The sequence below is a fragment of the Phacochoerus africanus genome, chromosome 6 (genome assembly GCF_016906955.1).
Source record: "Phacochoerus africanus isolate WHEZ1 chromosome 6, ROS_Pafr_v1, whole genome shotgun sequence".
NCBI classification, from domain to species: domain Eukaryota; kingdom Metazoa; phylum Chordata; class Mammalia; order Artiodactyla; family Suidae; genus Phacochoerus; species Phacochoerus africanus.
In genome coordinates this window covers 124,835,487-124,859,694 of record NC_062549.1, presented here as the reverse complement: position 1 = coordinate 124,859,694, position 24,208 = coordinate 124,835,487, and the positions used below count along the sequence as shown (strand labels likewise).

The following is a 24,208-nucleotide window of genomic DNA, read 5'->3' as shown; positions in this document are numbered from 1 at the left end:
CTGCTGCACCACAAGGGGAACTTCCCAAACCATACATTTTAATTTCATGAATTTTACTGCATGTCAATTATACCTCAATAAAGTTCATTTAAAAAGTCAAATAGAGACGCTTGAGAGGTCTAGAATTATGTAATCACTTTAGGCCAAAAAGAAACCTAATCCTTGAGTACCCAAGGTCACAAAGCTAGCAAGGCAGGATTAGAATTCAGTTCTATATACACAATCCAAGGCTCTTTATGTCCTGTAAGATGACCCCGTGGTGGTGGAGGATGGTGGTGGGAGTTGGTTATATGGGTAATTCAGTACCTCCTGCTGGAATACAGATTTGAAACCCTTAGAGAATTTTGAAGAATTCATGAAGGTACAGCAGAAGGTCATAATCGAAACATTCAGCAACAGATGTTCACTTTCTAGCAGTAGTATACTCACTACTTTGCAAAGAAACTGCTCCATTTACCGAAGTTCCAATTAGTAAGATTCCTGTCCCTTTGGGTCCTGAACATAAGCTGCGCTCTGGAGCAACACCAAAAGAGACTAACCGCTCCTCCTTATGATCACCTCGCAAGTTCTTGAAAATCATAATCCTATGATGTTCTTATAAAATCTTTTTTAGTGGATCTAAAAACATACAAGGACCCCACAATCCTTCCTATACTGGCCATAATATAGTCTATAAACATCTCATATGAGCTTATATCAACTAGACATAACACTATACATTTTCTACAATCTACTCAGAATTGGATTGGATTGGATTAGAGTTCCTGTCCTGGCTCAGCAGTTAACTAATGGGACTAGCATCCATGAGGATGCGGGTTTGATCCCTGGCCTCCCTCAGTGGGTTAAGGATCTGGTGTTCCTGGGTGGTGTGGGTTGCAGATGTGGCTCAGATCCTGCGTTGCTGTGGCTGTGGTGTAGGCTGGCAGTTGTAGCTCTGATTTGACCCCTAGCCTGGAAACTTCCATATGCCATTGGTGTGGCCATAAAAGACCAAAGGGGGGGAAAAAAAAAAAAAAAACCCAAACAATCTGAATTGGATTATTAGGTTTCTTGAAGACTGTAGTTCTTGGGATTGAGAATGGGAAGGAGTCTTATTACATTATTGGTAATTCCTGATTCCCTGTAATTTCTCAGTTTTGTTACATAAAGCATCACTAAACCATATCTAACTTTTAATCTTCAAGGCAAGTCTAGTTTTTTCCTATTTTCTTATTTAGTTTCTTATTCTGAATAGACTGTTTAAATATTTCGAAACCTTGACTCATCACCAACATATTAGCTACATTCCTAAAATATTTCACGTATAAGATCCTCAAACATACCTGTATATGAAGATTTAAATAATAAATATTTAAAGCACAGGTTTAGGAGAGGAAGACCTCTGAGAGACATCACTTCAACATGAGCAGTTCTTTTGATACAGTCAATCACCCACAATGCCACCCAGGTTTACTACTTTCTCTAGTCTGAGGAGAAAGGTATCATGAGACAATACCAAGTAACTTGTAAAACTGCACTGAGCACAGTCTTTATTATAGAAACAAAGTTACTTTGTTACGACCTATATAGTAAAGTACCTTTTAGTGAGTAAAAGCAATTTTTCTAATTGTTCACAAACCAGATGTTTCAGGGATTTTTAATGAAGCATCATCAGAGATATCGAGCCACTGTTGCTTAACTGCAGTTGCCAACCTCAAAGCCTTTAGAATCTCTTATTTTCTAAAATTCTTTTAAAGCAGTAATATTCCTAGGAACACCTTGCAAGTTATTTTAATAGCTAGTGATATCCACTTTACTTTGAAACTGGAAATTGCACCTATTTTTGTGCATTACTGCCTCATACGCCTGCTGAACAGTATTTCAGTCTAGGAGAATGGCTGTTTAGTGGGAAAAAAAATGGAAACAAAATGGAAGTAGATTTACTTTCTACTTGTATCTTAGCCCCGCACTATGGGTCCAGCTTGTGTTGAAACAGAGACCAAAGATTCTTTTTTTGTTACACTTAACTATTTTCAAAAGCTTCAGTTCATTCTGGCTGTTTTCACTTGCCCACCGAGATTTGTTGTTATAAATCAACATTCTGTATTTTTTTTTTTTGGTCTTTTGTCTTTTCTAGGGCCACTCCCACTGCATATTAATAATTTATGATTCTAATGTAGAGTGTAGTTTATGCTAAATGCAAACGTAATACTTATCTTTCCCAATAACAAAATCACATTATACTGATAACTCAGTTGAGCAACCCCTCAGTTCTATTTTTTATACTTTTATGCTTTGATACTAGCAACATTTCAAAGGCAAAACAAAACACCTGAGTTCCCATCTTTTTAGCGCAGTCAGCCCTCCACAGCCACAGGCTCTGCACCTACAGAGTCAACCAACCAAGGATGGAAAACGTTCAGGGAAAAAAAAAATTGCAGAAAGTTCTAAAAAGCAGAATTGGAATTTGCCCTGCACGGACAACTCTTTACATATTATTTGCACTGGACTAGGTATCATGAGTAATCTAGAGACAACAAAGAATACAGGAGGATGTACACAGATTAAATACAAATATTATGCCATTTCACATAAGGGACTAGAGAGCATCCACGAATGGTGGTATCCTCAGCAGTTCTGGAACTGATCCCCCACAGAAAACAAAGGGTGAATGTGTCCTTTTATCACTCTTCTATTCATTGTTTTGGTAACCATATTCAATTAGCACATAGGAAAACATTTGTATTTTTTCTCAATTGCCAATTTCCTTTTTGCTCTTAGTTTTCTGATTTTCATACCCGAAGGATGTGGTTTCTTATTTTTCTGAATGAAAACTCTGAGGTCATCCGTTTGCAGACTTTTACGGTTGTGTAGCTCATCGGTGTCTGCCCACTCCTGTTACAATCCAACTCCCACCTCAAAGCAGAAAACTGAAAACTGAAATGACATCTTTTCAAAGATAAACAGCTGGCTTTTCTTCTTAACCATCATATTCTTGATTGAGAGCACACTAGTTTTTTGTTTGTTTTGTCTTTTTGTCTCTTTAGGGCCGCACGCACAGCATACGGAGGTTCCCAGGCTAGGGATCGAATAGGAGCTACGGCTGCCGGCCACGGCCACGGCCACAGCCCCAGCCCCTCGGGATCTGTCTGCAACCTGCACTACAGCTCACGGCAACACCAGGGAGCGAGGCCAGGGATAGAACCCTCGTCCTCACGGATGCTAGTCTGGTTCGTTAACCACTGAGTCACAATGGGAACTCCAAGATCACACTAGTTTGAATTTACCAATGGCAAATAATATCTAAGCTGCCAAAGAGGCTGGAGGATAGCTGTACCATCAGTATTCAGTACTCTAAGTCAGTTAACATAGTATTTCAAAAGCTCATTTAACAACTGCTCATCTTTTTGACGACTTCTCTCACCTTGAAAAAAGCTAAGCATGTAACTGGACCCATATTTTATTTCATTTCATTTTATTTTATTTATTTATTTTTTTTAATGGAAGACAGCTGTATTTTTTTTTGTCTTTTTGTTGTTGTTGTTGTTGCTATTTCTTGGGCCGCTCCCGCGGCATATGGAGGTTCCCAGGCTAGGGGTTGAATCGGAGCTGTAGCCACCGGCCTACGCCAGAGCCACAGCAACGCGGGATCCGAGCCGCGTCTGCAACCTACACCACAGCTCACGGCAACGCCGGATCGTTAACCCACTGAGCAAGGGCAGGGACTGAACCCGCAACCTCATGGTTCCTAGTCGGATTCGTTAACCACTGTGCCATGACGGGAACTCCTGGACCCATATTTTAATGTCTTGATAATAGGAAGACTATACTAGCTCATAAACCACTGTATGATCAATGCTTTAAATTAAATAGTTACATATCTTTTATATGTTGATAAGTACCTCATTTGCACAATATGAAAGCTAGCAGACGATTTTAAAATTACTCTTTCATGAAACAGATTTCTAAAACCTGAAAAGTACATATGACATGCATCACTTATTTTCTGTGACTTAAAACATAATGTAAGGAAAGAAAATGTTACCTATGTCTAACAAAACCGTGTAGACAGAAAAAATGTTAGAACGAGGAGTCTTTAGGCCACAGTACGACCGACCCCTAGGTGTTACAGAACATAAAACTGATTACTTTAAGAATTTAAAGTAGAAAACAAAATTATTTAAAAGAAGAGCACAGAAGCTGTGCTTAAAAAAAAAAAAAAAAAAGTTGAAAGGAAGGGGATGAGAAAGGTGAGAAAAAGCACTCCCAGACTCCTTACCCATTGCTGTTGGTGCTGGAGCTTCCTGATGGTATTTTCAGCTTGCTCCAGTTTAGCACTGGCCTCATCACTCTGCTGTTTGATGGTGGCCAACTCCCGTTTTATGAGGTAGTTTTCCTCAGCCTCCTGGGCTCTTGTCACTTGTCCCTTAGGACATAATTTTTGTGTGTGTAAAGACAGACTGTCTCTGTGAGGTTTAGTTACTTACTTTGAAATGTTAAAAAAAATAGTCACCTCAGAACAGAACAGCCTAAGTAATTATTAGCCAGAAGCTAATTACTGCTCCAGCAAATACTGGGAAACTAAATGAAAAATTCATCTGACAATCTTAAGAACAATTCTTCTGTCAGTCAACAAAAATTCAGCTCATGCAATATTATTGAGTTGTACATGCAGGACTAATATTTTCAATGAATAGTAGTTAATTCTCCAGAATTCAATGATTGGCATTTTGGGATAAATACTTTAAAATAAGGTTAGCTTTAAAACGTGCAAAAGATGCTTATTTTAATAAATGATAACACACTGTTATCAAAAATTAAGTTTATACCCACACATACCACCCCAAAACATTATTTCTAGGAAAATGCATGTAAGACTGCATGCATTAAAATATGAATTTCTAGGTTTAGGACTTTCCTTAGATGTTAGAGAAAATGCTTTAAAAAAAAAAAAAAAACTATACCTGTATCAATCTATCTGCCAAGGAAGCACTTTCCTATAAAAGGAAAAATTCAGATAGAAATATAAGAGAAGGAAATAAAATAAAGGTGATAAAAATTAGGAATAAGAAGAAACAACACATACCCAAATTCCACCTACTTTTCATTGTATTAAAATGGACATTTAGATTTTAAAACCTTTTTATTGTATATATTTTTATTCTGAAAAGTATATCAAAATAAGGATACACTGCAGAAAATCATCAGCTTCTACAATACCAAACACAAATCCCAAGAGGTTTTTCATCATTTGGGACAATATCTTCTTTTTAAAGCATACTTTAAGTATTTTTAGAGTCAGCCCATATTGCCAAACCACGCACATGAAAGGAGAAGGAATTTGAGTACACAATTCCACTTATAAAGTGTGACAGCAATTTGTGCAACAGCAACTTCCAAAGAAGCAAAGAAAATATGACAAATGAAATTAATGAGCTCAACCGTTAAGCTCCAGCAATAACTAAGTAAATATTTTAGTTATAGACTTTAATTGATACCTACTTATTTACAGAATTCTAACTGGTAAAGGACATACCTAGGCTATCTATGCCAATAAAAAGGTACTTAATTTTCTAGAAGCAAAATTCAAACTTAACACTTTCCAACAGTGCCTGTATCATTCTGCAGGTTCGATGACATAAAAATGCTTCTTCTCTGAAAATGTCTTACTCCAAAGATAAAAGACCACTTAAAAGATGTATATTTTACTATAAATTAAGTATTTAGTAGAAAAAATATAAAAAATTAAAACTTAAAAACAATTAAGCTCAACTTTTTGCAATCACCAAAAAAGTAGAATTATCCTCAAAGCAACTCTAATGAGGTAAAGAAAATGCATCCTTAATATAATGTACCTGCAATTATTACACAACAAAAACAGACGTGTGTAATAACGATCCTATCCTTGTGCCTTGCGATTTAATGTGAAACCATCAATACTTTCAAACAAAAGACAAATGTGCAAATAATCTGTATCTTCATTCATTTCTTTCTGAAATACTGACCTATAGATTTTCAGGAAATATTTTAAGATATTTGGCAATATCACAAGGAGTATTTTTTTTTAACTACTAATTCTCATCTGTGGTAAAAAGAAAAAAAAATCAAAAGAATTTGTGAATTAGCAGAAAAGAAAATCACGGACTTGGAGAATAGACTTGTGGCTGCCCGGGGGGAGAGGGATGGAGTGGGAGGGAGGGATCGGGAGCTTGGGGTTATTGGACACAACTTGGAATGGATTTACAAGGAGATCCTGCTGAGTAGCATTGAGAACTGTGTCTTGATACTTATACTGCCATAGAACAAAGGGTGAGGGGAAAAATGTATACATGTAAGAGGAACTTGATCCCCAGGCTGTATAGCAGAAAAAAATTAAATAATAAAACAAGAAAAAAAAAAGAATTTGTGAATTAGGATGTTTTTCTTTTAATAACCGAAACTCTTGGGCTATACTTTTAATACTCAATACATTTTTCTTTCTTTTTTCTTTTTTGGCCACACTTGCAGCTTTTGGAAGTTCCTGGGCCCAGGATCTAATCCAAGCCGCAGTGACTTCACTGCAGCTGTGGCAATGCCAGATCCCCTAACCCACTGCCCTAAGCTAGGGATCAAACCCATGCCTCCACAGTAACCTGAGCCACTGCAGTCAGATCCTTAACACACTGCACCACAGTAGCAGCCCCTCAAAAGACTCTTATAGCATCAGAAACAAGACTACAAAGGACATTACATCAAAAGCACAATAAGAAAAACTAACGCAAAATTTCCTCTTTGCCCAGTTATTTCATATGAAAGAGAGAGGAAGAGGTAACAAGTAGTATTAAGATAATTCTAAGAACCAAAAGTTTAGGCATAATTCTTGAACTGAAAAAAATCAACATTACGGAGAATTTTTATATAAGAATTAGTCAGTCATTTTGACTAAACCGAAGCAATCCAAGGCCATAAAGAAAGCATCGTCATATTTAAAATATGGCTAGACAGTCAGGGAAGTATTTGAAAGTCAGCTTTAAAATACTATACAGAATGGGTTCTTAGGTTACCCCTAAAGAATATATTTTTTAGAGATTATGAAAACAAACAATATCCACATGTTACTCAAATAATAATCTTAGTTTGGAACTTTAAAGTTCAAGGGCTTGTAATGATCAATTTTTATTGACAATTTCGTTAAGGAGTACAAGCTATGCAAGCTACACCGTTAACACTATAACTTCAGAGACATGTGCTAGATTACTTAAGCCTTTATTTAAAATAGAAAAATACATTGTGCATTCAACAGAAGCTTGCCTAAATAGCAATTTACTTACTTTTTCTAATGTTTCAATGCGCTGTTTTAAAAGTCTATTTTCTGTGCGTAACCTCTGCAGAAAAAGAAAAAAACAAACGAAAGTATGCAAACATTCCTGAAAAGGAAAAATGACACCTAAATCATAGTTCATATAAAGGTACCACCTTTTATAAATGGGAAAAGAGTCTAAAGAATGGCTACATTATAATCTGCGAAACTCTTAAAGGCTTAGAGCGAGAACAGTGTGGCAAAGGAAACGAGCACGTTTATCATTCCGGCTGTGACTGAATTTTAAATACAAGCTAGAAGACATACAGAAATAACCCTTCTTTTCTGTACCTCACGTAATGACTCATAGCCAGTATTTTCTTACATGTCTTAACAGCCCCATTATAGAAGATTATCTCCTTCAAAGACAAATACAAATAATATTCAAATATCAAATAAACCGGACAGGTGAAAAATGCATGTTCAAAGGGTTAACATCAAATGGTCAGTTTAGAACTAGATCAGCCTCCATTTATAATGTGTTGTATATGCCAAGTTGCAAGACTTCATTCAGAAAATACAGAGAATGAGTTGTTTTCACCAAATGAATGATTTATCATGAGTTGTTTTAACCTTAAGAAAATTACTAGAATTTTCTTATAGTTAAAAATAAGTTTTAAAAAAATTTTTTTTTGGTCTTTTTAGGGCCACACCTGCAGCATATGGAGGTTCCCAGACCAGGTATCAAATGGGAGCTGTAGCCACTGGACCACGCCACAGCCATAGCAACACCAGTTCTGAGCTGCATCTGCAACCTATACCACAGCTCATGGCAACACTGGGTCCTTTAACCCACTGGGCAAGGCCAGGGATCGAACCTGTGTCCTCATGGATACTAATCGGGTTTGTTTCCACTGGGCCACGATGGGAACTCCATAAAATAAGATTTAAAAAAAAAAAAAAAAACCCTTTACCTAATTTTTTTTTTCTTTTTAAAGGCCAAACCCATGGCATATGGAAGTTCCGGGGCTGGGGTCAGATCAGAGCTGCAGCTGAAGGCCTACACCACAGCCACAGCAACAAAGAATCCAAGCCTCATCTGTGACCTATGCTGCAGCTCATGGCAATGGTAGATCCTTAACACACTGAGCGAGGGCAGGGATCCAACCCACATCCTCATGAATACTAGTCAGGTTTGTAACCCACTAAGCCACAGTGGGAACTCCTTTACCTCACTGTTTACTATCCAACTTCCAAACCCCATCAAATTACCACTATTAAGTTTTTTTTAATTAAAGTATAGTCAATTTGCAATGCTGCGCTAATTTCTGTTGTACAGTGAAGTGGCTTAGTTATACACATATATACATTCCTTTTTTATATTCCTTTCCATTATGTGCTATTAAGTCTATAACACTCTACATTAAAATATCATCTCCTTTTTGTATATTCCACCAACATAAATTATCCCTTCATTTTGCCATCATTATAATTTCAAACTCTCTCTTACCTTTTTGGACCAATTTGCTCCAGAGCACAATCCAGCCTTCTTCCACCCTACTTTCTTCCTCTAAATTCCTACTAAAAAAGTCTTCCTCAGAAAAATTCTTCTAGGAGTTCCTGTCCTGGCTCAGTGGAAATGAATCTGACTAGTATCCATGAGGGTGAGGGTTGGATCCCTGGCCTTGCTCAGTGGGTCAAGGATCTGGTGTTGCAGTGAGCTGTGGTGTTGGTCACAGATGCATCTCAGATCCCACACTGCTGTGGCTGTGGTGTAGGCCAGCAGCTACAGCTCCAATTCAACCTAGCCTGGGAATACCCATATGCCACAGGTGCAGCCCTAAAAAGACCAAAAAAAAAAAAAATTTTCCTATCAATTCAATCTATTATTTTGCCAGTAAAGGCTAAAATATAGTTTATATAACATATAAGTCTCTGAAAAAAAGAAATATAAAAGACTATGAATTATTGTTGTCTTATTAAGTGGACCACAAATTAAAACAAATAAATCTTAGCGTTATTACACAAATACTTTGTAAATTAAATTTTCTTGCTCTAGTCACGAGAATGTATTTAGATGATTTAGGGTTTTTGCCTTTTTCTAGGGCCGTACCCGCAGCATATGGAGGTTCCCAGGCTAGGGGTCTAATCGGATCCTTAACCCACTGAGCGAGGCCAGGGATCAAACCCGCAACTTCATGGTTCCTAGTCGGATTCGTTAACCACTGCGCCACAACGGGAACTCCTATTTAGATGATTTGAAATAGTTATCACTTTATATGTGATTTCAGACTACAAAATAGTGTGAGAAGGACATGTTTCTCATTTTTTGGTTACTCATATTATGTACAGCATAGTAGTCTATGCAAACAAGCAATTATTAAATGGTATTAAAGTATGGAAAGCCAAAGGAAAAAAAAAAAAAAACAGCAGCATTTCGTTTATCTTAAAGACTGGGGAAGGGAGTTCTCTTGTGGCACAGCTGGTTAAGGATCTGGCATTGTCACTGTAGTGGCCTGGGCAGCTGCTGTGGCATGGGTTCAATCCCTGACTGGGAAACTTCTACATATTGTGGGCATGGCCAAAAAAAACTAAAAACTGAAAAGAAAAAAAAAGACTGAGGAAGTTAAGTTCAACCAGATAATTGAGTGAATAAAGTTACTTACCATAGAAATAATGCTAAATAATAAAATTTAAATCTAAAAACACTTACCTGGATTTCCCTTTCCATTCTCATTGAATCTCCTGAAATTCTGCTATTAATAAAAACCTAAATTCATTTTTCCCCCAAACACCTATACAAACGTCTTCATACCACTTTTTCAATAAATCATCAATTCCTCATTTGTGTGATATCTACTTCATGATGAGTTGATAACCAGACTTATCAGTTCTTAAAGACGGCTTCAGGACCACCTACACAGTATTTTGCCAAGTAGAGCTTTGTAATCACTCTTAACATCTGGTAGAGCTAATTTCCTCCATTCTTACATTGTTTTTTGTTTTGTTTTGTTTTGTTTTATCCTCCCCAAAGCTTGACTACTAGTACACTAAACTAGTAAAGAAACCAGGATTTGAAGTGAGCCAGGTTTAGGTTTAAATCCTCACGCTGCAATTATACCTGCGGATGTCATTAGAATCTCCATTTCCTTACCTAGAAAATTAGAGTAATAAAACCTACAGTGACGCTGGAAGAATTGCATGAGACAGCATACTGCCTAATACATACCAAACAAACGGTTAATGATAAGCATTGCTCATAATTTTACCGTTAGGGCGTGAATATTATTTTTCTACTTTTGCTAATTTTTTACAATTATTCTTTAGGTTTTTTATTGCTCTGGAATATCACAAGGAATTAATTAGATTGGAATTTATGGAGAAATTCCTAACTTTACATGTTATTTTTGTCTCTCCCTGTTATTCATCTTTTTAAAACACCTTTTGCAAAGTTTTTCAGTGTTTGTTAGGTTTCACCCTATTTTTCATCTAGGTTATTCTTAAGCACCCTTTCAAAAAAATTTCAAAAGGAATCCCTTTTTTCTAAGATATTTTTGAAATGTTTATTGCTGCTATATAGGAAAGTTAATGACTAAATTCTATCACCTGATTCCTCATTAATTTTTAAGTACACTTATTTTTAATTGCATTTTCTAGAGCTAATTAAAAGAGTGTTTTCTAAACTTTAAAGTAAAAAACCACAAAGAGAAAGAACAATAGGTACCTACACTTGAAAAGAGAGAGATTTTTATGGCATGGGGTAGATACTGTAAGTATCTGTTAAATGAATGAATTCTTGAATAAATTCTGCTATTGTACCACACTGGATTTTATTAAGCAGCCATTCCTTTTTTCTTTGGTCTTTTTAGGGCCGCCCCTGAAGCATATGCAAGCTCCCAGGCTAGGGGTTGAATTGGAGCTATAGCTGCTGGTCTACACCACAGCCACAGTGACACCAGATCCGAGCTGTGCTGTGACCTACACCACAGCTCATGGCAACACCGGATCCTTAACCCACTGAGCGAGGCCAGGGATTGAACCTGCATCCTCAAGTATACTACCTGGGTTCTTAACCCACTGAGCCACAACGGGAATTCCAAATTCCACCATTCATTTTTTAATGAAAAGTTTGTAATGCCACAGAAAAATGGGCATCCAAGTCCTTCTTACGTCACGATTCCATAAAGTCCTTCTGAGAGAGCAGCGCAGTATATTACGCTGAAGAGCACATGGATGGGTCTTAGATGAATACAAGGCAGAGTTCAAATTCTTGACTTCTACCATTTTCTACCAGTGTGACCACTAGCACACTATTTGAGCTTTCTGAATCTGTTTCTTCAGAGAAAGATGAAAAACCCTTTCATACGGTTATTGGAATAAAAGGGTATTGTATATTACCCTTCATATATTAAGGGTTGAATTAACGTGTCAGTACTAGTACTTCATACTGATTGTTCAATATAATTCCTGGATGACTTAGACAATACATGTTTTCTTTTTTAATGGTAGGCAGTGAAAACACAGGTGTTTTTATATCACTATTAAGTTTTTAGCATATCTGGGATATTTTATAATTTTTTAAATAAGACAAAATATCTCTATTCTGACCCGAAAGCAGTCATCAGAGTTTCTAACTCCTCCTGATTTGCAGGGCTTAAATCTCTATGCCCCCAACACAAATTTAAATGCAAATATTAGGTTATTGATTCATGTGTCCCTCCTAAATAGAAGAGGGGGTAAAAGTTCTTCTTTTTCAAAGATCTGTGTTTTACCCTAATAAAAGCTAGAATTTTGGTATTTCTTACCTCCTCCCCCTCAGGTGGAACTTCAAGAGATTGGAAGAAGATACTATAAAGATGTTTCTAGTAGCAAAAAGTTTCACACAGTAAAATTTAAGATTCCCTGTATGAAATCACTATCTCAAAGTCTTCGTACAACAGTTTCCGAGAAGGGATGGAAAATACTTAGTCACATCTTGATCAGGGAGCTGACAGGTATAATTCTAACAACAGAGTTCACTGACCCAAAAGTCAAACCTTAAAACACATTTACAACATCAAAGGCTGATTTTTCACTTCTGCATCAAAAATATCAAATAATTTACTATTTGTGTAAAGAACAGTATGTATAAGGCTCTCTCCCTGAAGGCTTCTGAGGAGGACCAAAGCAGGCAGGTCCTGGTTTATTTTCTTTGTCTTTTTAGGGCAGCGCCTGCAGCACATGGAAGTCCCAGGCCAGGGGTCGAATCGGAGCTATAGCTGCTGACCTACACCACAGCCACAACAACACGGGATCTGAGCAGCATCTGCAACCTACATCACAGCTCATGGTAACACTAGATCCTTAACCCATCACTAAGCGAGGTCAGGGATCGAACCTGCGTCCTCATGGATGCTAGTCAGATTTGTTTCTGCTGAGCCAGCTTGGGAACTCCAGGAAGGAACTAGCTTAACAGACCTCATTGCCTTGTAAAAGGGACCGTGGGAGAGGGGAAGGGGAGAGAGAATAAGGAAGTGGCATTTCCCCACGCAGAGAGAGGCTCAAATAACACATGGCCAATTAACTGTAAACCAGGTGGTCTTCTGACTGTGACTGAGATGCACTGCCAGGCCCAACTTAAAAACTGGACATATGCAAGCATAAAGCTAAAAAAGTACAGCTATACAAAAACTGTTTTGGCTTTGTCCTTTAGGGGGCAGGAGGAGGAAAGAGAGATGAAAATGGTATGAGTCAAAAAGAACTATGTGGAAACAAGAGTTTATAAAAGGAACTGTCTCTGAGATCAGCATACTTCCTTTGTGTTTCATGAGATTTTTAACTTTTTTTTTTTCAGATTCTTCTCTATAAACAACTTTGTCATCTGTTTTTGCCCATGACACATGGAGCCAGCATTCAAAAGTATTTTGTCAGGTCTATGATCTATAACTTTCCCCAAAAAGCAATATTTGGGGAAAAAAAATGCAAATATAGGCTAATGTCTGCTAAATCTCCCTGAAAAGGCCTATTGGTATTCCTATATTCATGTGACTTAATTTTAGAAAAAACTTCTTCAAGAGCAAGGATTGTTCATAGAACTGTGATTTTTTTTTTTTTCCAACAACAAAGCATGGTGAAATGAGCAGGATGGCTTCCCCATCCTCAGATTCTTGATTTGCAGTCCCGAACATTCGTGGTATGCGATACCCCACACTCTCTCCCCACTCCTCAGGGTGACGTACTTTTTACGTTCAGTAGTTGAAGTGGACGGTATGAGTTAATGCCACCCTTACTCATGGCACCTAAAAGAAAAGCAAATGGTAGATGGAGCAGCGGCTGCGTCACAGAATTTTAAAAAAAAAAATCTTTTTTAAAGAGGGGAAAAACATCCACTGGGGTATTTTCTTTCTCTCTCTCTCTCTGAAAAATGTAGAAGAATCTATTTCCACCTGAAGGTGAAGAGGTGACAGAAATGGAAGCAGAACACCTCTAAAGGGGAGACAGAGTTGATGAGAGAGAAGAGACTGTCCCCCAGAAGGCTTCTGAGCAGGACTGTGGTAAGAAAGAGCAGTAATTTAACAGAACCCATTCCCCAGTAAAGAGGGCCTGTGGGGTGTGAGTAATGAAGTGCTATTTTACAGCAAAGCTACATTGAGTGGGTTGTAGAGAAGACAGTCACTGAGTGTCCTGCCAGGTCAAAGTCACAATCAGACACATCCAAACATATAGCTGAATAAAAAACAAAATGAAGTCACGCAATAAAAACTGTTTGGGTGTTGTTTGCTTGTTTCTTTCTTTCTTTTCTTGAAGAGGGTGGGAGGAGGATGAAAGGTAAGAAACTGGACCAGCCTGTCACGGAGCTCCTTCACTAACTCCTTATCCACCGTGAAATCTCAGCAGAAAAGCCAATTCAACTTTCCTAACACCCAACTCACACATTGCCAAAGATCCTCAACTTGGGAATTTCTGGCCTACAAGGGTACAAATAAGAATTTTAAGGTATACACGGGAATTCACATGTTCATCAAATTGAAAATCTACTTGTTTCTCTGGACGGTAGTTCAAAAACAATCTTTGCTTAGAGATGAGAAAACTGAATTGATCGAAGCTTTCTGCAGCTCGAAGGCACCATAATTAGTTCTAGTGCAATGATTTGCCCTATTTGGTCCACCTTCTGCTATACGTCTGTTAGTCTCAACATGTTACAGATCTATGTTCTCTGTAACGTTTAAAAACATGTTTAGGAGTTCCCGTCGTGGCGCAGTGGTTAACGAATCCGACTAGGAACCATGAGGTTGCGGGTTCGGTCCCTGCCCTTGCTCAGTGGGTTAACGATCCGGCGTTGCCGTGAGCTGTGGTGTAGGTTGCAGACGTGGCTTGGATCCAGCGTTGCTGTGGCTCTGGTGTAGGCTGGCTGCTACAGCTCTGATTCGACCCCTAGCCTGGGAACCTCCACATGCCGCGGGAACGGCCCAAGAAATAGCAAAAAGACAAAATAAAATAAAATAATAAAATAAAATAAAATAAAAGCATGTTTAAATGGAACGATAATTAGCTTCCCCAAGGAAGTATTTTCTTCTCCTGATGACCCACCAACAAATCCAGAAAAAGGGAAGAGCTGCTCTCTTTACACTAGAATGAAAACCACTTTGGCCACATTATTTTGGTATTTGAAATGTCTGTTTTTAACTATCATCTAGTGGGATGGTAAATTTATAAATAAATAAATACAAACATCATTGCCAAATTTACGACAAGAAATAAAAATATTAACATGACCTAACATCTATTGCCAAATAACTGATTTCAATCAATTTATGTTCAGTAGTGTTAAAGTCCTAAGATGCTTACTTTAATTTCAACTTGTTCTTCCATTTCTTTAGTTTTTATTGTAGTGTATTCCTTTTCAAGCCTAAGGAAAAAGAAAAGTTAAAAGTATGCTTTCATTCCAAAATAGTTAATGAAACTATAAAATTTAAAACCACATATTAACACAAAATGCACTTTTGCTATGTTTTCTCAACTATAACTTGAGATACTTGATATCAGAAAAAAAATCTCAATATTTATACAGGTTCTTAACTCAAAAAAATTATTTCAAAAATAAGAACCACACGAAAGTGAACCTCAGAAAGCGAAATATTATAAAAGGCACCAGAGAACTGAGTTTACAGATTCTATTCAGGATTTACTCTCTCAGCTTTCACACATAATGCACAGCAGTGTTAACCATCTTTGTTTTACCATGTTGTACATTTCACCCCAGTATTAATTTATCTAGAAACTAAGTTTGTGCCTTTCACCTGCCTTCATCAATTCCCCGTTTCCAAAGCCCCATCTCTAATAACAACACATCCGATCCCTTTTCCTCTGAGCTTGTTTGTTTCTGGAGTAGATGCCCACAATAAATACCATCATCTCCTGTACGCAACGCCGTGACTGGACGTTTCCATTCTTTTCAAAATGATCACCAAAGGTATCACTACACAGCTACTGAATACAGTCCCCGCACTACACATTTCACACCAAGGACACAGGCTGTAACTCCAAGTTTTTAGCCTCTTAATCTCTATATTTTAAATATTTATGAAGTCCAGTTTAGGTTTTCTTTTTTGTGCTTCTGGTGTTATACGCAAGGTATCACTGCCAAATTCAATGTCATGAAGCTTTTGCCCTACATTTCATCTAAGAGTTTTAGAATTTTAGTTTTTACCCTTAGATTCTTTTTTTTTTTTATCATTTTGACTTAAATTTTACATGGGTGTTAGGTAAGGGGTCTGATTTCATTCTTCTGCATTTGGATACCCCGTCTTCTCAGCAACATTCACTGAAAGACAGTCCTTCCCCCATCTTGATAAAAATCTTTTGATCATATATGTGAGTACTTATTTCTGCCTTTTTTTCCAGTGCCATCCTGTTCTAATTACTCTAACTTTGCAGATAAGTTTAGAAATCAGGAAGTGTGGGTCTTCCAGCTTTGCTGTTCTTTCTCAATAATAATTTGGCTATCTGGGGTCCTTTAAGATTCCATGAGTTTTAGAATAGGGTTTTCGATTTCTAAAAAAAATGTGATAACGACTGCACTGAATCTGTAGATCACTTTGGGTAGCATTCGCATTTTAACAAGATTAAGTCTTTTAGTCCATGAACAGAGGATGTGTTTCCATTTGTTCGTATCTTTAATTTCTTACAGTAATGTTTTGAAGTTTTCACTGTATAAATCTTTCGTCTCCTTGATTATTTACTAAGTATTCTTTTTGATGCTACTGTAAAATAACTGATTCACTGGTTATTTAAGGCTGTACTGTTTAATTTTCACGGAGTTCCCGTCGTGGCGCAGTGGTTAACAAATCCGACTAGGAACCATGAGGTTGCGGGTCTGATCCCTGGACTTGCTCAGTAGGTTAAGGATCCGGCGTTGCCATGAGCTGTGGTGTAGCTTGCAGACGTGGCTCAGATCCGGCGTTGCTGTGGCTGTGGCTGTGGCTGGCGGCTACAGCTCCGATTTGACCCCTAGCCTGGGAAACTCCATTGGCTGAGGGAGGAGCCCAAGAAATGGCAAAAAGACCAAAAAAAAAAAAAAAAAAAAAGACTGTACTGTTTAATTTTCAAAAAAACTGTGAAGTTTCTAGCTTTACTTCTGTTGTTGATAACTAACCTCATTTGTTATAGAGAAGATACTATGTACATCTATCTCTTAAAAATCTATTGAGAACTGTCCATTACTCCCTTCAATTTTGTCCATTTTACTTCATATATTTTGATAGTCTGTCATCAGTGTATAAATATTTATAACTGATACATCTTATCATGATATTGAACCTTTCACTAATATATATTATCTGTCTTCGTCTCTTGGGAACTTTTTTAAAGTCTATTTTGTCTGATATTAATAGAGCTACCTCTGCTCTCTTTAGTTTACTATTTGCATGGGATATCTTTTCCCAATCTTTCACTTTCAATCCATCTGCATTTTGGATCTAAAATGAGTCACCTGTAGACAACATATAGTTGGGTTATGTGGTTTTTCTCCATTCTGCCAACGTATGTCTTTTGGAGAGTTTAATCCACTTAAAGTAATTACTGATAAGGAAGGACTCACTGTCATTTTGCTATTTGTTTTCTATGTGCCTTGTCGCATTAAAAAGTCCTTCATTTCCTGCCTTACTGACTTCATGTTTAGTTGATTTTTTTGCAGTAAAATGCTTAAATTTCTTTCTCATTTCCTCTTGTGTATACTCCTTTGTGGCTTCATGGAAATTATATTAAATTCAAAAGTTATAATACTCTACTCTGAATTTATAGCAGTTTAACTTCAATAATATATACACATTCTGCTCCTTTAGAGCTCCTTTCCCATCGCTTTTTGTGACTAATGTCACAAAAACATATGTTTATACATTTTGTGCCCCAGAACACAAACTAATGATTCTTTTAAATCTGTTAGTCTCCTAAATAATGCAGAAAACAAGATTTGGAGCTTCAAACAAAAATTACAATACTACTAGCTTTTAGACTAATAACTGCTTTTTTAAAAAATGTATTAACTTATTAAATCATGTAATCATGTAGAAAACAAAAAGTTTACAACCCACTGTTATGAAATAATAGCTTTTTTGGAGTTCCCTTAAGATGCAGTGTTTTAAAGATCTGGTGTTGTCACTGCAGTGGTCAGGTTGCTGCTGTGGCATGGGTTTGATCCCTGCCCAGGAACATCCATATGCTACAAGAACAATTAAAAAAAAAAAAAAAGTGGTTTTTTTTGTTTGTTTGTTTGCCACATATTGCGTGAGTAATACAATGAGTATTTCCTGAAGGGGAGGTCTAGTGAATACAAGCTCATCCACCCTTTATTTATCCAGCTGATTTCCCCCTCACTTTTGAAGGACAATTTTGCCAGATGTAGGATTCTTGACAGTTTTTCCTTTCAGCACTTTGGATCTACAGGCCCACTGTCTTCTGGCCACCAAAGCTGCTAATGAGAAGCCTGTTATATCTTATTGAGGACACCTCATATGTAATGATTGGCTTCTCTTTTGCCATTTTCAAGATTTGCTCTTTGGAGTTCCTACTGTGGTTAAGCAGGTTAAGCATTGGAAGTTGTCTCCGTGAGGATGCAGGTTCCACCCCGGCCTTGTGCAGTGGGTTAAGGATCTGGCATTGGTGCAGGCTGCAGGGTAGTCACAGATTCGGCTCAGATCAGGAGTTGCCACGGCTGTGGCACAGCCCTCAGCTGCAGCTCCCTTCAGACCCCTAGACTGGGAACTTCCATATGCCTCCAGTACGGCCATAAAAAGTAAAAAAAAAAAAAAAAAAAAAAAGTGCTCTTTTACGAGTCTTGGTGTGGGTCTTTTCGATATCATCCTACCTGAAGTACACTGAGCTTTTCAGAGTGTTTTTATTAATGTCTTTCAGTAAATTTTTAAGGGTTCAGCCAGTACTTCTTCCTACATTCTCCTTCCCTCTTCTCCTTCTGCGGCTCCCACAATGTGTGGGTTAGTCCACCTGATAGTGTCCTATCCCCTGGGTCCCTGGGTCCGTCACCCTCCCTGGGCCTTCTGTCGCCGCTGTTCCTCAAGTGCAGTAATCTCCAGGGTCCTGTCTTCGAGAACAAGTGTCCAATTCTTTTGTCTGCTCAAATCTGCCTTTTAATCACTTAGTGAACTTTTCATTTCAGTCACATTCCACTTTCCTCCACACAGGCAGCTGTTTTTGAATGTCCTAGTCTTTAATGTCTGGCTCCCAAGAGGGAAAAAGAGAAAAATGAAGGGGAGAAAGGGGCACCAGGCTTTAACATCTCTCGGCAGTGTCTTCAGCTTAAAGAGAGCGGCCCGACATCAACGGGGAGATGTGCAGCAACAACGGCTTCTCTGCACCTGCATGATCATAGCGAGCAGTCCAGGAGTTCCCTGGTTGCCTAGTGGTTAGGAATCTGGCTTTGTCACTGCTGTGGCTCAGGGCACTGCTGTGGTGCGAGTTCAATCCCAGGCCTGGGTACTTCTCATGCCACAGGTGTGGCCAAAAATTTTAATTTAAAAAAAAATTAAAAATAAAAATAAACAGCAATCAGCAATCAGAACATAGATCCCCAATACATGAAGGACAAGGCTTATTTGCCCACCCTAGCTCCCACAAGTTGCATGCAGTTTGTTCCAGGAACACAAGCACGCTGCCTGCCAGCGGCTCACGGGTGGAAGATGGGTATCTGCTAATGTGCTAAGAGCTGACCAAGTTAACTGCAATTCACCATGCCTTCCCCAAGCTTCAGTGGACTTGAGAGTTCCAAAATAGTTCTATCAGACAGATTCTACCAGCGCCAACTATTGCCTAGGCGGGAGACAGATTTCTGGTGCTTCCGACTCTGCTTTCTTCTCACAATCTTCTGTCCACAATGACTTTTTTTTTTTTTAATGGCTGCACCCGTGAGACACTGGAAGCTCCCAGGCCAGAAGGGAATCGGAGCCACACAGCTTCAGCAATGCAACCCAAGCTGCTGCAGTGGGATTCTTAACCTATTATGCCACAGTAAGAACTCCCACAGCAAGTTTAATATGCAAATTCTGAGGCTTAGAAAGGTTGGAAAACTTGCCTAAGGTCACACCTTTAACGGCTACACTGCTATTTCTTTTACTTTGGCCTGTCTAAAAGAATACAGGATATGCAAAAGAATTTATAAAAGACCCTAAAAAGTTGCAAAACATTTTGAACAATGGCCGCACTGTTGAAATAACTTTACAGATTTTGCAAATGACTACAGTGAAGCAGATACTTTGTATTACGTGAAAAATGTCATCATTACTCAGTCACAAACCTCAAACAAATCATTGCTCAGTCACAAACCTCAAACAAAACTCTTAAGAGTTACCATTTAATCCTTGCCTCTCAGTTCAGCCAACAAGCATGTTCTATTCAACCTCCTCAACAATGATCTAAATCATTATTACTTTTTCAGAATCTGCACTGATAGTGTTTTTTTTTAACTGTATTATTTAGAACAGTTTTGGGTTTGCAAAATAATTAGAAGAGTACTGATGGAGTTCCCGTCGTGGCGCAGTGGTTAACGAATCCGACTAGGAACCATGAGGTTGCGGGTTCGGTCCCTGCCCTTGCTCGGTGGGTTAAGGATCCGGCGTTGCCATGAGCTGTGGGGTAGGTTGCAGACGCGGCTCGGATCCCGCGTTGCTGTGGCTCTGGCGTAGGCCGGTGGCTACAGCTCCAATTGGACCCCTAGCCTGGGAACCTCCATATGCCGTGGGAGCGGCCCAAGAAATAGCAGAAAGACAAAAAAAAAAAAAAAAAAAAGAAGAGTACTGAGTTTCTACACACCCCACCCCCAGTTTCTGCCATGGCTACCTCTTCCATCAGTGCAGCACCTTTAAGACAACCGGTGAGCCACCATTAATACATTATGAACAAGTGAGGGCCAGAGTTTACTCGGATTGCCTAAATTTTTGTCTAACGTCCATTTTCTGTTCGAGGATCCCATCCAGGACACCACGTTACACTGAGCTGTCGTGTCTTCTTAGGTCCCCTTGGCCAGGACAGTTTCTCAGACCTCACGAGTATTTATTTCCCTGATAATCTGAAGAGTGCTGGTCATTAGGTATTCTGTAGACTCTCCCTCGACTGGGGTTTGCCTCATGCTTCGCTCATGATTATGCTGGCATCACGGGTTTTTAGGGGAGGACGACCACGCGTATAAACCATCAGCAGGACAGCACGGCCAGTGCCGACCCTGACCACCTGGCTGAGGTGTATCAGGTTTCTGCAAGGCTCCTTCACTCTGCCTTCACCAAGAGCTCTTGAGAGAAATGTCTCACTCCTAAGGAGAAGATGGTAAGGTTCAAGATGAGTCGGAAATATTTTGCTGCCCTAAAAGTAAGGGAAGTCTCGAGGAATCATGGGGGCTTGTCAAAGCACAGAGCAGCCAGCCTGAAAGCACTCCCACTGGACACTACAGGGACAATTTGAGAGTAATGGGTTATAATTCACCACAAAAGTGAGTCACTGGATTCACACTGAAGTACGCAAACAAACAAGTAAGAAGGGAAATGGCTTCCTTATAGAAGAATGCCAATTAGTAAGAAAGAAAAGAGCGAGTGAGAGCATCATAACAGATGTAAATCTGGGGAGCGAAGCACCTTGGCACAAATTACTTAGTAAAAAAAGAAAAATAATAAATTAATAGTTGTGAAACCTGGAGACATCACCTTAACCAAGTAATCAAAGCTGACATCAATTTTGAGACAAGCCAGTACGGTACACCTATTGTACGGTGAACTGAGAAGACACAGCATTACTGGTATACCTGCCAAAAATGAGCAACCTGAATCTAATAACGAGGAAATGTTAGAAAAACCCAAGCTATGGCACTTTCTACAAAGTAACTGGCCTGTCCTCTTCAACTGTATCAAGGTCAAGAAACACAAAGGGTTGAGGGAACTTTTCAGATTAAAGGAGATGGAACTGACACAACTAAATGCAACACACGATCCTGTGGCGCCTAGAGCGGACCCAGACTGGGGGGAGGCGTGAAAGGTGGGGAGTGGGTAGAAGTGGGGGATGGGAGAAGGGGGGCATTATAAAAAATACTATTGGGACAAGTCATAAAATACCAACTTACATTAGAGATTAGATAACAGGGATAGTAAATTATCTATGATAATTTTCCTGAGTTTGATTAACTATTGATTTATGTTAAAAAAAAAAAACAAACAACTTTTTTCTTAGGAAGTACATATCCAAATATTTAAAAACAAAGGACACAACATCTCACCTTGCTCTCAAATAGATCCCAAGGATGGGTATGGATTTTACTTACACACACACACACACACTACTATACATGTATGAGGGAAGGGAAAATCAAGCAAACGGCCAAAATGTAAACCATCAGTTACTTTGGATAAGTGGTACACAGGAGCTCCTTGTACTGTATTTGCAACTCTTTTTAAAGTGCAGAAGTATACCAAAATAAAAATTACCACAAAAGAAGCCAAAGGTCAATGGCTTTCAACTTTCATGTCTTAAAAAATCTCTAGGCCTTTGAACACACGGCCCTTCTGCCTAAGTGCCCCCGCCCTTGCCTGGCCCGTCTCTTCTTCTCCACGGGAAAAAGAGTGAAATGTTTAAGACAGGGTCGCTTCTCTCGCAATTCTCTAATGGTTTCCCCTCGGCCTCAGGCTCTAAGTCTGGCCCCTGAGAAGGCCAACAATGTCCAACACAACTTCGGATGAAACGTTCTCTGTCTACGCCATCCACCACCGACGGCGGCCACCAGCCACAGGCGACTGCAGAACAGCGGACATGTGGCTAAAGAACTGATGAGTCTTTAACGCAGCTTCATTTAAAGGGCCACACACAGGTAGGGGTTCCCACACAGGACACTCCGCTTCGACCCCCCGGGTCCGCCCGGGTTTCAGACCCCACCGCCCACCCGCCTGCGCCAAGTCACGCCGCCCCTCTGCTGTCCCTGAACTTCATTCTGCCTCGTGCGTTACATTCACTGTCTCCCGGGTGAACCCGCTTCCCCGATAATCGCCTGGCTCCTCCCTCAGGACGCTGCTCCGAGGGCCTGTGGGCACCCGTGGGCCCCGTCCTCCGTAGGAAGAGCAGCCACGGCTCCGTGGCCTCATCCTCCCTCGCGTTCCCTTCACGGTTCCTCCACTGGCGGACACTCTAAGTGTTCAGAGGTGGCTTCACTGGATGGTTCTTGCTTTGCTCTCTCAGGGGACACTCCTTCGGCAGCAGGTCCTCTGATGGTCCCTTTTGCTCGGAACCCCAGAGACTTCTATATCCTGAAGTCGCTCTTCTGCTCTTTTCTAAGTTCCACACCAGAGGGACTCTGTTTATAGTCATTATTTAACCCCAGCAACTAGAAACATAAGTTCTTCAAAATTGTACTCTGGGAGTTCCTGGGGTGGCTCAGTGGTAACAGACTTGACTGGTATCCACGAGGATGCGGGTTAGACCCCTGGCCTTGCTCAGTGGGTTAAGGATCCGGTGTTGCCGGGAGCTGTGGTGTAGATCACAGCTGTGGCTCAGATCCTGCATTGCTGTGGCTCTGGTGTACAGAGCCAATTCGACCCCTAGACTGGGAACCTCCATATGCTGCGGGTGTGGTCCTAAAAAGACAAATAATAATAATAATAATAATGATAATAATAATGATTATATTCTGGAGCCATCTTCAGAAACAACCTGAATCTCCAACTTCTGCCATTTTCCTATCCAACCAAGTTAATGGTCTTCAATTTTTTTCCTCAGGTACTTGCTAAAAGAATGTTGCCCCTAAAGACCTGAATAGACATTTCTCCAAAGAAGATATACAGATGGCCAACAAACACATGAAAAAATGCTCAACATCGCTGATTATAAGAGAAATGCAAATCAAAACTACCATGAGATACCACCTCACACCAGTCAGAATGGCCATCATTAATAAATCCACAAATAACAAGTGCTGGAGGGGGTGTGGAGAAAAGGGAACCCTCCTGCACTGTTGGTGGGAATGTAAACTGGTACAGCCACTATGGAGAACAGTTTGGAGATACCTTAGAAATCTATACATAGAACTTCCATATGACCCCGCAATCCCACTCTTGGGCATCTATCCGGACAAAACTCTACTTAAAAGAGACACGTGCACCCGCATGTTCATTGCAGCACTCTTCACAATAGCCAGGACATGGAAACAACCCAAAGGTCCATCGACAGAGGATTGGATTGGGAAGATGTGGTCTATATACACAATGGAATACTACTCAGCCATAAAAAAGAATGACATCATGCCATTTGCAGCAACATGGATGGAACTAGAGAATCTCATCCTGAGTGAAATGAGCCAGAAAGACAAAGACAAATACCATATGATATCACTTATAACTGGAATCTAATATCCAGCACAAATGAACATCTCCTCAGAAAAGAAAATCATGGACTTGGAGAAGAGACTTGTGGCTGCCTGATGGGAGG

At 39.4% G+C, this 24,208-nt stretch overlaps 1 protein-coding gene across 7 annotated transcripts in view; it reads right to left on the bottom strand.

Moving 5' to 3' along the window:
- Positions 1-24,208, bottom strand: part of EVI5 (ecotropic viral integration site 5) — a 206,609-nt gene that overhangs the window by 94,314 nt on the left and 88,087 nt on the right. For 6 of the 7 annotated variants that reach the window (XM_047785305.1, XM_047785300.1, XM_047785302.1 and 3 more), the window contains 4 exons: positions 15,086-15,146; positions 7,290-7,343; positions 4,944-4,976; positions 4,259-4,405 (listed from right to left, as the gene is read on the bottom strand). In XM_047785305.1, the coding sequence (XP_047641261.1) occupies positions 4,259-4,405; positions 4,944-4,976; positions 7,290-7,343; positions 15,086-15,146 (295 nt within the window). The remainder of the gene's footprint in view (positions 1-4,258; positions 4,406-4,943; positions 4,977-7,289; positions 7,344-15,085; positions 15,147-24,208) is intronic. The other variant, XM_047785306.1, reaches the window with a different exon arrangement.